At 42.6% G+C, this 14,054-nt stretch overlaps 1 protein-coding gene across 1 annotated transcript in view; it reads right to left on the bottom strand.

Annotated features, from left to right (window-relative positions):
• Positions 1-12,995, bottom strand: part of GADL1 (glutamate decarboxylase like 1) — an 87,212-nt gene extending 74,217 nt beyond the window's left edge. Inside the window, exons 1-3 of the mRNA XM_040593086.1 lie at positions 12,838-12,995; positions 1,335-1,507; positions 434-560 (exon numbers count right to left, since the gene is read on the bottom strand). Of these exons, the coding sequence (XP_040449020.1) occupies positions 434-560; positions 1,335-1,507; positions 12,838-12,844 (307 nt within the window). The 5' untranslated portion in view covers positions 12,845-12,995. The remainder of the gene's footprint in view (positions 1-433; positions 561-1,334; positions 1,508-12,837) is intronic.
• Between the last annotated feature and the right edge of the window lie 1,059 nt (positions 12,996-14,054).

Genomic DNA, 14,054 nt, shown 5'->3' with positions numbered 1-14,054 from the left:
CAATAGTAAATGTAGGGTAATCATCACTAAGAATTTATGAGGGCAATGATGGTGACTCCACTCCTCACCGCTCAACAAGAAATCACGCACACAAAGGTCCTTCTCCTGCTGTCTGTTTTGCTACACTGTTATATCACACTTGTCTAGGTGACTTTCACAAGACTTTAAAATGACAGAAACTACCATTCATGTCAATGGCATTACAGGAATTAGTTTTCACTTAGTTTGCCACGATTACACATTTTAGTCAAACCTATGGTGACCAGCATTCAGTCAAACAGGAACACGGCCAAATGTTTGCATGCTTGTACAGGCAGGCAGAAAACAAACATTCACCCCCCTGGTCTTCTGAAATGCAACAGAACATTGTAAACATTATCCTGTCTTCCTAAGATAGCATACAAAATAACATCACTAGCAATCACATTCCTACTGGTTTTGACGCTGTATTGTATAACATCCCGGCAGAGCTGCAAGAGTTTCTGATGAGATTCTCCCGTGTCCCTCATCTCCAGGTCAAGAATCTGCTTCAGTGTTTCAGGGGCTTGCCACTCACAAACCTAGTGAAGGGGATGGGGTGGGAAGACATGAGCAGTGAAAAGGTTAGCCAAGAGGAAGAGGTTATAAAGGTACAAACGCCACAATCAGCACTAGATGCCACCAGAAAATATCTCCGGTAAACCGGTCTCACAAAATCTTGGTTTTATTTTGTCTCTGGCATTGCTTGACCATAACAATTACGGTGGGAGATGCTGGAAGGCAGAAAAGCAAGAGGCCTGCAGCTCAAATTCTGTCCTTAGCTGAGGATTTGTAATCGCAGCATTTTCACATGCTGTTCTACCCAAGGGGTGAGAGAGCAACCAGTGCATGCCCAAAGGCAAGCATGATTAATTTGCAGCTCCTCTTCCCATACAGCCTCTAAAGCAGGGGTTCTGCAAAACCCGTTGCAATCTCATAACACTGCCCTTTCGCAGTGGAAGCACATCTACTGTTCCTCCTTCTCCAGTACCAGTGCCCTTGAGGAGCGAACAAATAACTTCCCCTGCTTCAAACAAGAAAAACACTACACCCATTTGTCATCTCAAAGAAAGTGACCATTGTACTCCGAGATGAAAAAACTCATTATTTTCTGGCAAATATGCATGCTAACTATGTTCTTGAAAGGTTTTATAATATGATCTTTTTCAATTTGTAAGGCTGTCTTTTTATTTCAGAGCCAGGCGCAGACTAGAAGCAATTCTGAGGCTATTTAAAGTGCAATAAAATACAGCTTAGATGTATTAACTGTTTTTTTATCTCTGTTACAAATTCTCAACAACACTCTATGCCTTTACCTTTTCTGTTACATCATCAGCTTTCCGGATGACTTCTTCCATTATAATCTTACAAGCCTCTTCCACAAATTTCTCTCCTGCTTTTGAGTCCATTATTGGACCATTTAGGATGACCCCATCCACCAAAACAGCATTCTTCTTCTTCTGGAGCATCTCCTGTTTGCAAATACCAACTGTAAGATAAATAACTCATCGTTAGAGCAAGGCCTGGACAACTAAACCATCAACTAAAGAAATACTCTTTCATTGCTGAAGATTTAGTCAATTTAAGGAAAAAATTCACATGGACTTTTCACATGTACAAAAATCCTAGATTTTAGTGGAAGAATCTTTACAGACAAAAAACCCCGACGCGTTACTTCAAATCTAGATTGTTATTATGTAGATAATAATAGCCTACAGTATGGTATCTATTGCTTTCTGTAGCATACAAAAGCAGGCACGGCATCTTCCAAACACAGACAAAAATAACAGTTCTGGCCTAGAACATGATACAGCTGGATAAACAGAAATAATGTACGAGATAATAGGTATTTTTCTTAGCTGAAAATGTTTCCCTCCATACGTCAACCCTCCTCCCCTTTTTTCACAAAATAATTTTCAGCTTCATTTCCCGTATCTTTATGCTGCTCCTTCCCACCTGCCAGTCCTATTGCTCTAAGCCTTCTTCGCCCTTTGCAAAGTTTCACTGACCTACGCCCCATGAAGATTAAAACCTCTTGAGATTGTTGTCAATATCACATACCTGTACTTCTCTCCTGTCCACACTTGTCCTATTAAGTGCCCTCAGTCACTAATTACAGTAATTTTCTGTGCAGATTATCTTGTTTATTCACTTCGATGACAATCTCTTTCCTCCCCCTCACCTTCATCCCCTACAAGATGTACTCTCCTGATGTGTTCCACAAACACATTGCTGCTTCCCCCTTTACATTACTTCTGAAAGCACATCCAGGATGCTTCTAAGACGCTAGCCGATAGCAACAACCACGTATCTATTTCATGTATTGATTTCATATGGCAAGATCAGGACTCCAGTTTTAATCAACATGAGGATAAAGGCGAAAGTGAGACATCTGGAGATATCAGGGAACAGACATTTGAAACAGTATAGCACTGTAAGGAGAAGCTGTAACTACCCATATCCAAATTATCTGGGTTACAGACAGCATCTGTCCACTGATCGCGCCTTAGAACAGCTAAGATCTACGAAGCCAGGCAGCGTTGCCTTGAAGGGTTCTCCATCTACAGTGAGGATGGTGGAAGGGTAAAGATGTATGAAGGAGAAAGTTGTATGCCCAAAACAACTTTATTGACTGCTTTACTTTTTGCTCCAGTTATAAAGTGCAGAAGAAAGGTAGCTTTTTCACATGTCTAAACAAACAACTGAATTTCCAGAAGACTGCCAGACACTGCAGTCTAACACATTCATCACACTTATCATAATTACAGCTTCTCATGCGCAGGAGGATATAGAAGAACAATTCTGCCTAGAAAAGTGTATGACTTTGAAGTCCATTGATTGAAAGAAACCCTGTCAATCCCATGAGGTTTTATTCACTGATGACTCAGAGAAGCTATTCAGTTTACTTTCACTTATCAGGAGAGATATGACAAACAAGATAAAATTCTAACATGAGATGGAACCTCAGGCTTCCCATAATACTGATGGCAAAAATGAGACCCCTAGCCTCTGCATTGCTAAAATTACTTCTATTTTTAATCCAAAGGGGTAAAATACTGAATTTTGCTGAACAAAGCAGCCTTTGGCACATTATTGTAGAAGATGCATAAATGTTCTTGTGGTACAGATACAGAACAAGAAGGTAAACTGTATTAAATCCTCAACAGGCAAAAAGGGAAAATCATAGGCATCAAAGACATCAATTCTCATCATGCTTCCCAGTGCACCACTGCAGAGGCACCGTACAGAAACTGCAGCTTTGAAAGTCTTACAGGTTTTTCTCTCAAAACACAAGCTAGCAGGGCAACTTCACAAAACCCAAAACACCAGGTATTAACAAGGAATTGGAAGGCATCACGTCTTTGGGCAGAGAAAACAGGGACTATTTTTGGATTAAGAGTTATTTGATGCATAAATGGCTGCCTTAAATACCAACTAGGGTTTAACAAACACAAAAGAATCTCAACCTTGACATCACCTGGAGATGTTACCACCTCCACATACGTCAAAGGTGTTTTGTTTCTATGGAAAAAAGGGCAGGATCTAAAAAAATTGTATGGGAGATTAATATCTATCACAGAACACAGATGTTGGTACTTCCTTTGGTTACAGGAAGAACTGACAGTGGAGCAAAAGAACTCACTTTTTTATTTTCCCTCTGCTCCACTTCTCAGGTGTCTGCTAGAACCAAAGCTGTGCAAAAGCTTTCTGTTGGTGCCCTATTTCTGACACTTTCACACAGAGATACTACATGGATACTTTCATGACTTTATAATGACCTCTTCCAGGGATTCTGTAAAAAACAAAAGCAGAAGTTTACATTATTTTTTCTACCAGGTCTTTAGGGAGCTGGGTGATAGGTCTAACAACAGCTCCCTACTTGAAGCAGGTCTATTAACCTTTACACACAGTTTTACAGTCTCCATAGGAGACTTTGTGGAGCCCAAGGAAGAAGACATTCTCTAGAAAACGGGTGAGAGTCTACCACTAGTCCCAACGCATCTGTGTTGAGCCTCAGGTATAGTCTATGAAAGAGAAAGGCAAAGCAGAGGGGTCAGAAGGAAGGGGGGGAGAGGAGTCTTCATTTCAACAGCAATTTACCTCTGTAAGGCTCCAGCAAACAGTTCAGGACTTAGACCACATTATATTTCATGAAATAATACACCTTGAAGTTATTTATCACTTTTTCAATATTTTTTTGGTTATCACTTACTGTTTCAGTCTGAACTTGCTGAGAGAAATTCTGCCCTGGATCACATCATAAGGATGCTACTGGAAATTAATAGGAACAACTATTTCATAATCAGCAGCTAAATCAAGCCCCCAAAATACACAACTTCTAAGATAAAGGTCTTCAGGTTTTGCAGACCACTGTTGGATATACATACATCATGATTTTACTGCAAATCCTGTGAAACTTAATCTACTTATAACTAACTGACTTTGGAAGTTCTTATGAGAATTCCAAACTCTTCTTTACTGAAAAATAAACTTAGATTCCTCTTGGTAGATTAAAAACCTTGCAGAGGAAAACAAAGCAGATCATAAAAAGATCTGAATTTCCACAATATTTTTTTATCATGTATATTAAAAGATCCTATGACCAATTTATTATGTTTTAGATAGGTGAAACTCCAGAAAGATTCAAGGTTCACTTTTTATGTCACAGTACCCAAATTAAATAGCACATCTTTTAACCCCTTCTCAGAGGTCAGCATTCAAGGTAAGAAACACACACGCTGTCTTTACAAGCTGATAATTCATGTTGGCTCTTTAAAAATGCTCAAAACATTATTTTTAAATAATTTGGGGCCTTTTATGTATCTGTCTCAAAGACACCTGATTGCACTAAGAGAATGTGTTTCACATGAAGCCCACTTCATAGAAACTGCACCTTGTCACATAGACCTTTTTTGTTTCCAAACGTGATAGGCAAACCATCTAGAGATGTGGCTGCAATAAATCTACTCTTTTCTATTTAAAAATATAGAAACAGACTCCTAAGCAGACTCAGAAAACAGATTTTCAGAAAGTATATCAAATGCAATTGAGCCAAATGGCCCCAGGCTTGAAACAACTAAAACTTTACCAAATGGAAGTGCTTTAAATCAGAGATTAAGGATTATTGACTGTTGAAGATATCCTTCTGCAAAAGGGAAGACTCAATCCTGCTCCAATGGAAGGCAACTGGCATTTAGCCACTGGCTTCAGCAGCAGCAGAATCAAGCCTGCAATTCTTACATTTTATCCTGAATGAAATATTCTATTACAGAAGCCTAAGGATTTCCAACCAGCATTTCATTTTTATGATCAATGTTATTCTCCCAGCAGAAAACAAATCAATTGGAGCTGAAATAATGCACAGAAAAATAAACATTATTTTAGATGTTTCCGCATCTTTATGTAAGCGCTACCAAGTATTTTAAAAGCTGCATCTGTGTTTCCATAAACATACAGAAAGTTTCACTGCTAAATTCTTGCACTACAGAAAGAAACTGGAGCCTTGTACTTGGCATGTTCTGACAACATTTGGGAGAGTAGAATAAAATAACCAGAAAGATTTACTGCTCGCAAGAAAGAGGCAGGAACAGAAGGGAGTGAAAGAGTAGCTTGTGCTTGAATGCAAGAGCCAAATCCTGTTCACCGCTGACTATTTGAGCAGATGCAAAAGGCTGGCTTTGGCCAAAGGCTGATTTCTCCTTTGTAACAAATGCAACAGGAATTGTCAGCATTAATCAAAAACAGAACTTCAAAGTTCTTATTCTGTATGATCTAGTCATGGTTCCTCTTTCAGAAGACCTCAGTATTTTCTCCAAATGTGTCCAGCAAAAAAAAAGCAAACTTGAATGTCAAGACTCCACACCACCATGTTTAATGATTGCTGTGGTGCCATGTGGTGTATCAAAGCATTAGAACACAAACTTATCCCATAGTATGCAGCTATTTGAGACCCCTGGCATACATGATCTTTAAAGACACTTTTTTTTTTCCCCCCTTTAATCACAGCTTTCTGTATGCACATGACTGAAGTAAAATCACTCTGGTTTTTAAGGCAAAATACATTGTTTCTTAGTAAGCTGATCTCCCAGGCATGCTGCCAAGTAGAGGAGATGCAGGTTTCTTAGAATACAGTATATAAGTTGACTTGGTGTCCTGATAAGGCCATCCATATGAAAAAAAAAGTAGGCACAGGTACCGTAAGGCTCATGCAATTGTGCCTGTACTACCTGTTCCTGTTTTGCAGGTTTATGGACCCGGCCTGTGGACAGGGAACAAGCTGGGTGCTTTCCTTCAGAAGGTCTGCAACGGCCCCCCGCACCCAAGAATCCTCCGACTTGAAAATGCAAACATGACCTTCACAGAGAAGGACCAGAGGAACACAAAAGTGCTTGTATTCAGGCTCAAAGGCCCCTCAACAGACTCTCGGAGCACACTGCTAGCACTGAACCACAACAGTACAACAAACGGGTCCTATTCTCCGTCCCACACCAGAGTTTCCCATTCTGGAAGGACAGGTTGGGAGGAGAGAGAGAAATCTGGAGAGGAGCCCCACAGAGAATGCAAGGTCTGCGCTAGGAGAAAGGTTCTGCTTTCCCGAGTCCTGGCGGGTCACCCTCATTAGCCGAGTGGCATGACATACTGCACCCGTTCGCTGCGTGCCCAGTGTTTGCTATACACAACACTACTAGGCAGAATATGCTTTTGTCAGTTTTTTTCAAAAAAACGTTAAGAAACAAAAATCAGGAATTTTTATGTGGCCAAACCTCAGGAACTGATGTTAATATTTAATAACTTCTCAATGCCCTAACCAAGTAACTGCAGGAATGAGTCATGCGGTAACATTTCCAATTAGGAAGAAAGGCTGTGGAGAATTGGAATTCACCTTGATGCAAAACTGAGAAACGGCAGATGCCAGCAATGAAATGGAAATCACAGCACCCTGACCCCAACGAGATTCTCTCAGCTCACATGTTCTGATTTTTAACACCTCCCAACAACAGGAAGCATCTGAGAAACAAAATGGCTTTTATTTTAATTAGAACTTGCACATTGATAATGAACATTCCTTTTTCTGTGGGGAAGTAAATATATTTGCAACATACAAGTCAATCACAGGCACTATGCATGGGACAGCAAAGTTAACAACTTCAGCAGGCGAAGTTCAGACAGAAGTGGTGAATATGTGTGACTGACATGGAATATAAAGAATCCTCGAGATTTCTTTCTCTGCTTCCCACTGGAAAAAACTGAAATGAAAATGCAATTGAGGTTGTTTTCCAAATGTAAGTCCTGCAACTTGACTTAAGAGTCCACTACAGCCTGTAATTTCATGCAAGAACTGTATTTTCAGTCATAATATAAAACCAATTTTTAACTCCAGTCTTTCAAAAATCAGCTAAGAAAGCAGTAATTTACTAAAACTGAGTTTTCTGGGATTCAATGCAACTTAAAATGTAACAATAGATGGAAAGCCTAAATTTCTTTTTAGGAAGTTTTCCCTCTACGTTCAAGTGACAGACAAAACAACTTTCACTTTTTGTTAACATCATAAACACTTTCATATTTTCTGTTTCCTACAAAGAATTTCCAATTACTGCTCACTAACTTAGGTTAACGACATTGCTCTGAGATATGTCATTATTTACTAACAACACAGGGAAGCTAGTGCACAGTAAAAGGGGATGCAACTTCACAGCCCACTAGGTCCTCTGAACTAGTTTCTACATAGACATTCATAATTTATTAGCATATTATGTATGGCAAAGTAGTTCAATCCACTTTCAAAATGTAGCAAGTTGCCTTGCATAAACTACTTTAACATTGCTGGTGAGATCAGCAGCAACCACACAGATGAGGGACCCAGCAGGGCTCTGGATCCATCACTTCAGATTGTGCCTGCCTTGATTTTTCCATGTGGTTTTGGTGAAACCACTCCCGAGCTGCAAGAAGCCAAGCTGCTGGGTGACAAGACACATTGGCAAGTGCCCACAGAAGACACTGGCAGTCCTTTTCAAGGGCAGCAGCCTGGATGGTGCGTGGCTGAAGCACAGACCTGACCACGCTATGCATCCTAGGGCTCACCAATGAGACCGAGTAAACCCTGCCCCAGCAGGGCAGCTGGAAGAGGCCCCGAGGCCCCACGCCCCTTGCAGTCTGACTGCACTCGTATCTTCCATTTTCCCTCTAAGGAAAGCAAAAGATGGATGACCTGCTTTGGGTTTTTTTTGACCAAGCCAAAATTTTAATCTGTCATCTGAGATGAGCATCAGCACTGCAACCAAACACCAGGTACATACAGCATTTGTTGCCTGCTCTTCCCCCTTCAGGCAGGTGTAACAGCTTTTTAACAAGATACATTGGCCCCAAAGGAGGCTCAATAATCCTTGAACAATGGAGTAGGTCTGCTTGAGAAAAACGAGTTCAAGAAGCGCAATGAGACACAAGCTCTCTTGCAGTGTAACCAGTGGAGGGATGCCAAGCTGCTTATGAGACAACCTTTCTTGTTGAAACCCTGACATTTGCCAACGGATAACATCATATTTATGAGGCTTTTCAGCTTACGTAAGGTGAGATGTTACGAAGGGCAGAGACATCCAAGCTTTACAGCCAGAAGCTCTTCCAAAGTATCTAGATTTAACCAACTACTTTGTAGAGTTATTGCTACTTCACTGACAAAAGACCTTGGTCACTAAGGGCCACTTTCTTCATCATATTTATGGCACTGAAAAACCTCTGGTCCAGTGACTTTTTCTTCAAAGACACCTTTATTTGCTGATACTTGCAAGTTTTTCATTTAAAAAAAAAAAAAACAACACACAAATAAAAAAACCTCAAAAAGCAAGATCACATATACTCAAGAAACAGTAATAGAGATGGATATACACACATTTCAACCAGGTCAAAGCCACTCTTTTATCGTCAGACTAGCCTGACAATAATCAACAGAAACAACTGCCACTGACAGGCCAAAAAACAACAACCATTTGCTTTTAAAATTTATTATTTCATCATTGCACACATATAAACCCCATTAATGTTAAAATAACTTGCATGCACAGACAGGAGAATAAAAAAGGGGGGGGGGGGGGGGGGGGGGTGGTAGTGGCGCCAATTTAGCCATGTAAGCTGAGTATCCTTGAGCTATCAATGCTTTATAACCAAACACCTCCAACAACCTCTATAGTCTGTGACACAAGAAAAGGCAAAAAGGGGACATAAGAAATTTAACTTTTTTTTTTTTTGCAAAGCCTGAAGAGGTATTTTCTGTAAATATCTGGAATAAGCGTTAGGACTGACTGTCCCAAACCTGACTGTGGGGGGCCGGAGGAAGTCAGCAAAATACAGACATGTATTTCAATGGGTCCATTTTTTCTGTTTTAAATATGTAATAAATGCTTATGGAAATACAAATGGTCTAAAAAAAAGCAGACTGCTTAAAATAATCAAGGGCAGCAAAATTAAGGCACATGAAATCTAAACTGTTTAATAGGCAATAACTGCTGAATCAGTATGCAACAAGATCTCCCAATGCATTAAAAAGTCACAATTCTTGGTTGTGTAAGTGACAGCTTAAAAGATGCCTTAATCAAGAAAGAAGAATTATTTATTGAACTTCTCAAATGTCAAATTAAGCTTCTTCACTAAACATTCATTAACTGCCAAGAAAATTCTTATTAATTTTAAAGCATAACAAATGCACTCACACAGAATGCCTTTATTTGATGCAAACTTCATTTCTTGCAAACCTATGTTTCCCTTCCTCTGATGAAATAATATTAGCAAAGATCCTAATATCTTTTTTATCAGATCAGATGTTAAGATCCAGGAGAGATCCTGTCCCTCTGTTCTGACCAAAATACTAACGCGAGTGTCACATTACCAGAGCTTTAAAGTCACCCTAACTTCCAGTATGTTTTACCATGCTTCACATTACAGCTGTTTGAGATGGCAACACAGCAACATCTTACATGAAATATATGTTTGCTGACTTATCTCCCCAGTCTGCTGGCAGACTCAAATGACGTAACACCTCAAACATACCATAAACACACACCAAGCAGCCAGCAATTCAGAAGTCAAAAAGCAGCATACTGCATAAATGCTGGCTGCTCCCTTCCCCTTGTGGTTTCCAGCTCCAACTCTGTGGTACTTGATGAGCTAGTAAACTACTTCAAATTCTGCTTAATAGACTCAGCCTTTATCCCCCACAAGGAAACATCTCACCTTTTTTTTTTTTTTTTTAATCCAAACACAGAATTATCCAGGCTTTCTCCGTGCCAAAACAACCTTGGAATGCTACCTCATGCCAAATGACTGAAGGATATACGCAGTCAAGATCCATTTCTGCAGCTAGAAGTCGGAATCTACAACTTGGCTGCCTCTCATTAATGGGATTTTGCTATCTTTTGCGTTACTGGGAGCATAGCCTAAAAAATCCTCCTACTCACCCCTGCACAGTCATTAAGGCTGACCATGTGGACAACGGTGATAAGGTCTGCGAGAAATTAGGCTCAATTAGCAACAAGCAAGATGAAGCTCACAAGCACCTGCTTTCAGATACATTAAGGGTGCTTAAACAAAACAAAAAAAAGGAAAAAAACCAAGCGTCACCGTCACCCCCAAAGAGTACTCCCGCTGTATTCACCACAGTGGCCACTACAAGGGTAACTCTATGCACATCCAAGTATCTGCTCCAGCTGTATCCACTCTGCCAGCTGCTCCAGATGTGCAAAGCAAACACAATGCTACTGCTGCAACAAGCAGGTACCTTCAGACTCTCTCTCCCAGATGTTCTCCCAGATAACCTTAAAAGCTAAGAGTACATAGAACTAGTACTGAAAGGAGAAGTGCACATATCAGCCCGGAAGGCCTGGTTTTATCTGTGGATTCACAACTGCCAGGGGGAAAAAAGGCAGCTTTCAGCAGGCAGCAAAGACCTTACCACCTCAAGAACCAATGAGCCCCATTTCTTCAACAGCTCATCGTAACAGGAGCAAAATCTTTCCCCTGATCCTCAAATCACCTGAATTCACAAATAAAGCAACGATCAACATCTGTAGAAAAGGCTACAATGCAGCTCAACCTCCTTCACCATCCCACCCATGTGAAGTTAATTCACCAGACACAACCTGACAGAAAGCACCACAGAAAATCACTAAAAATAAAGGGAAGAGAAGACAGGGAAAGTAAAGAATTCCTCACAAGAGATAAAAGTAAGCAGAAGTTACAGATGCTACTAATGAACAAGGCAGAGACTGAAAAACCTGCAGCAATAAAGGCAGGGATTGTATTTTCATTAGACGCATTCTGTCTTAACAGTACAAAGGCAATTAGACTTTTGGTAGAATACTTCAGGCAATACTTGAACAAAAATGCTACTACCCAGCTGAAGGGGAACACCAGGATCTCAGTCTTAGCAACCACTAGCAGCTTATACTTGGTGTTGTCTTGGCAGAGGATATTAAGATAAGCTGCAAATAGCTTTTGGACCTGCTGTCACTCATACAGTACTGCCCTTGCTACTCACATACTACAGCTGTTGCTACTCGCACAGTACAGCCTTAAACTACTATGCACTTTAGAACACATTTACTGCACACTAGAATTGTCACGTAACTCTACAATGCTCATTCAATTTATATCAAATCAATCAAAACAGAACCACTGTTCTTAAAATACTAAGCTTGTGGACTTTTCCTTTAAATACATTATTTTGTTTGGAGATTTTCCACCAGTAGAGTGCTAATGACTTGGGTCACCCATAAATACACGGCACTGAACGTCTGGGAGACTTTCTCAACCAGGGACTAAAAACTTTCATAGAATCTCATCCATGCTTAGGGTAAAAAAAAAAAAAAAAAAAAAAGTGCCCGAGTTTTTTTTGTTTTCATAAGAGATTCCTAGTTTGGGGAGGAGATAAATTCTTATCAAGAATATTGATCTTGTAGGAAAGGGGGCAGCCATCTGCAAACGCTTTTACAATTTTCTGACTTTGCAACTGGTTTCCACTTGCAAGCCCAAGGAATTAATTTCTTAACTTTGCACATAATGGCACAGGTGAAGACCTGGTGCACCACAATTCAGTCTCTGCACTTCCTAGGCTTCCCCAGAGGTCTCATTACTGTATTAACCATAGGTCTTCCACATTCCCAACTATCACAAACACATGGTCGACTTTTATTTTTTCCTTACATAATGATGCAAGGCCTTCCTGTTACGCAGGTAAACTAGTTAACCCGGTAATACATTTGTAAAACAGGATTAACTTCTCCCTTCTGGGGCCTTTTGCTGCAAAGCGAATCCCTGTATGTACGGCCATGCCCGTTTTATTCTGATGCCTAGCAAAAATTAAAGGACACCAGTCTTTAAGGACCATTTACTTCAACAAAAATACTGTGCCATCGTTATGTTTTTATAACCACTGTTGCAAACTCTGTACCTGATTAAACCCTTCTGGCTGCGTTACCGCGGCTCTGGAGCTGGGCAGCAGCCCCCGCACGGCTCCGCGCTGGGGAAGCCCCCCCGCCCCGCACCGTGCCTGCGCGCCCACCCTGCCTCCCTCCTCTGCCCCGGGGTCCCTCTCCTGCCCGGGCCCGGCGGCAGCGGGCAGGCTCCGGGAGCCCCAGCAAGCCGGCGGCCGGCACAAGGGGCCCAAGGCCCCGCGCGGGGCAGGCAGCGGGGCGCTCCCCTCCTCCCCGAGCACCGCCGAGGGGCTCCGCGCCGGCGGCCGCTGCCTGAGGCGCGGCGGGCGGGGGCCGCTGCCCCGCTGAGGTGGGGGGTGAGGAGGGAGAAGGCGGCTCTGGCCCCGCCGGCATTTACCCTCCATCTCGCCTTCGTGGTGGGAGCCAGGTGCGGACCGGAGGGGAGGCACCTCCCCGGCGTCGCCCTGTCCGCTCCCGCGCCGAGCCGTCCAGTGCCGCGCCGCGCCCGCAGCCTTCCCCCCACACGCCGGCAGCCGCTCAGCTGCTGCCTCCGGGCCGCCTATTAATACCCTCGGCGCTGCTGGCCCGGCGCCACCGCCTCCTCCGGCGGGGGGGAGGGTGGCGGGGCACGGCCGGGCGCGGGAGGGAGCTGCCCGCAGGGTTCCCGTGCCCGCCGTGAGGGGACCGGCGGCGGGGAGGCTGCCATAAGCAAGGAGGGAGCTTTTCTTGCCCGGGCGCTGCCCTTACTCCGAGGTCGAGGGTTCACTGCTGTCGCTGCTTGTGACAGAGTTTGTTTCGGTACCTCAAAAAAGCCTGACCCGGCGCCTAGAACCCTTCCCGGGGGTGAGCGGCGGCAGGGCGGTGAGGCGGCCCCTCCAGGCCGCCCCTGCCGGCCCGCCGCCCTGCCTGCACGCTGCCGCTCAGACCTATTTTAAGGCCTCCGAGCGAGCTGGGGCTGACCTCCTTATTCCAGTTGATTCCAGGACGCCAGCTCCATTCAACGCAACACAAGACTTCTTGGTTCTCACCCCTCTATTTCCTCGTAATTGCCGCCGCCTTTAAAAAAAAAAATGCAAACAAGCTTGCTTTCTGTTAAAAGGCGTTAGTGCTGTCACAGCAAGGTCTGAAAGCGTCCAAAAACTAACCACCAAAGCCCCCAAAAGCTCATGTCTTCCTTTAAAATTTCAGCCCGATTAAAAGTTCGGCAAAGAGTTTTGGAAACTGGTGAAATACCCAGGTGCGGATTAAACATTTATTCATGTGTAGTATCCTCATCTTTCTTGTTTGTGAGGAAACCAGCGTAGCTGTTTTCTAGTTTCAACTGCAGACTTTACTCAGTCATTGATAACTCCTACAAGTTGCAGAAGGTAATTCTGTAGCCCAACAGATACCCTATGCTGCGAGAGATAAGTATTTGAACCTCATTGTGCTAGACAAAAACAGTAGATAGCATAAAATTAAAAGTTCATCGTTGCCTGGGAACAAGTGATCATGGCCAGATAGCGTGCATCATGGGTGAATGAAGGACAACCCTAATCAAAACTATGTATTTCTGCTGCTTAAAAAGAGCTTATTTCCACAAACTGCAAAAAACAAGAAGGGGAGCTGACAAGG

The sequence above is a fragment of the Falco naumanni genome, chromosome 4 (assembly GCF_017639655.2).
Source record: "Falco naumanni isolate bFalNau1 chromosome 4, bFalNau1.pat, whole genome shotgun sequence".
NCBI classification, from domain to species: domain Eukaryota; kingdom Metazoa; phylum Chordata; class Aves; order Falconiformes; family Falconidae; genus Falco; species Falco naumanni.
The sequence above is the reverse complement of the archived record's forward strand: the minus strand, read 5'-3'. Positions and strand labels throughout refer to the sequence as shown.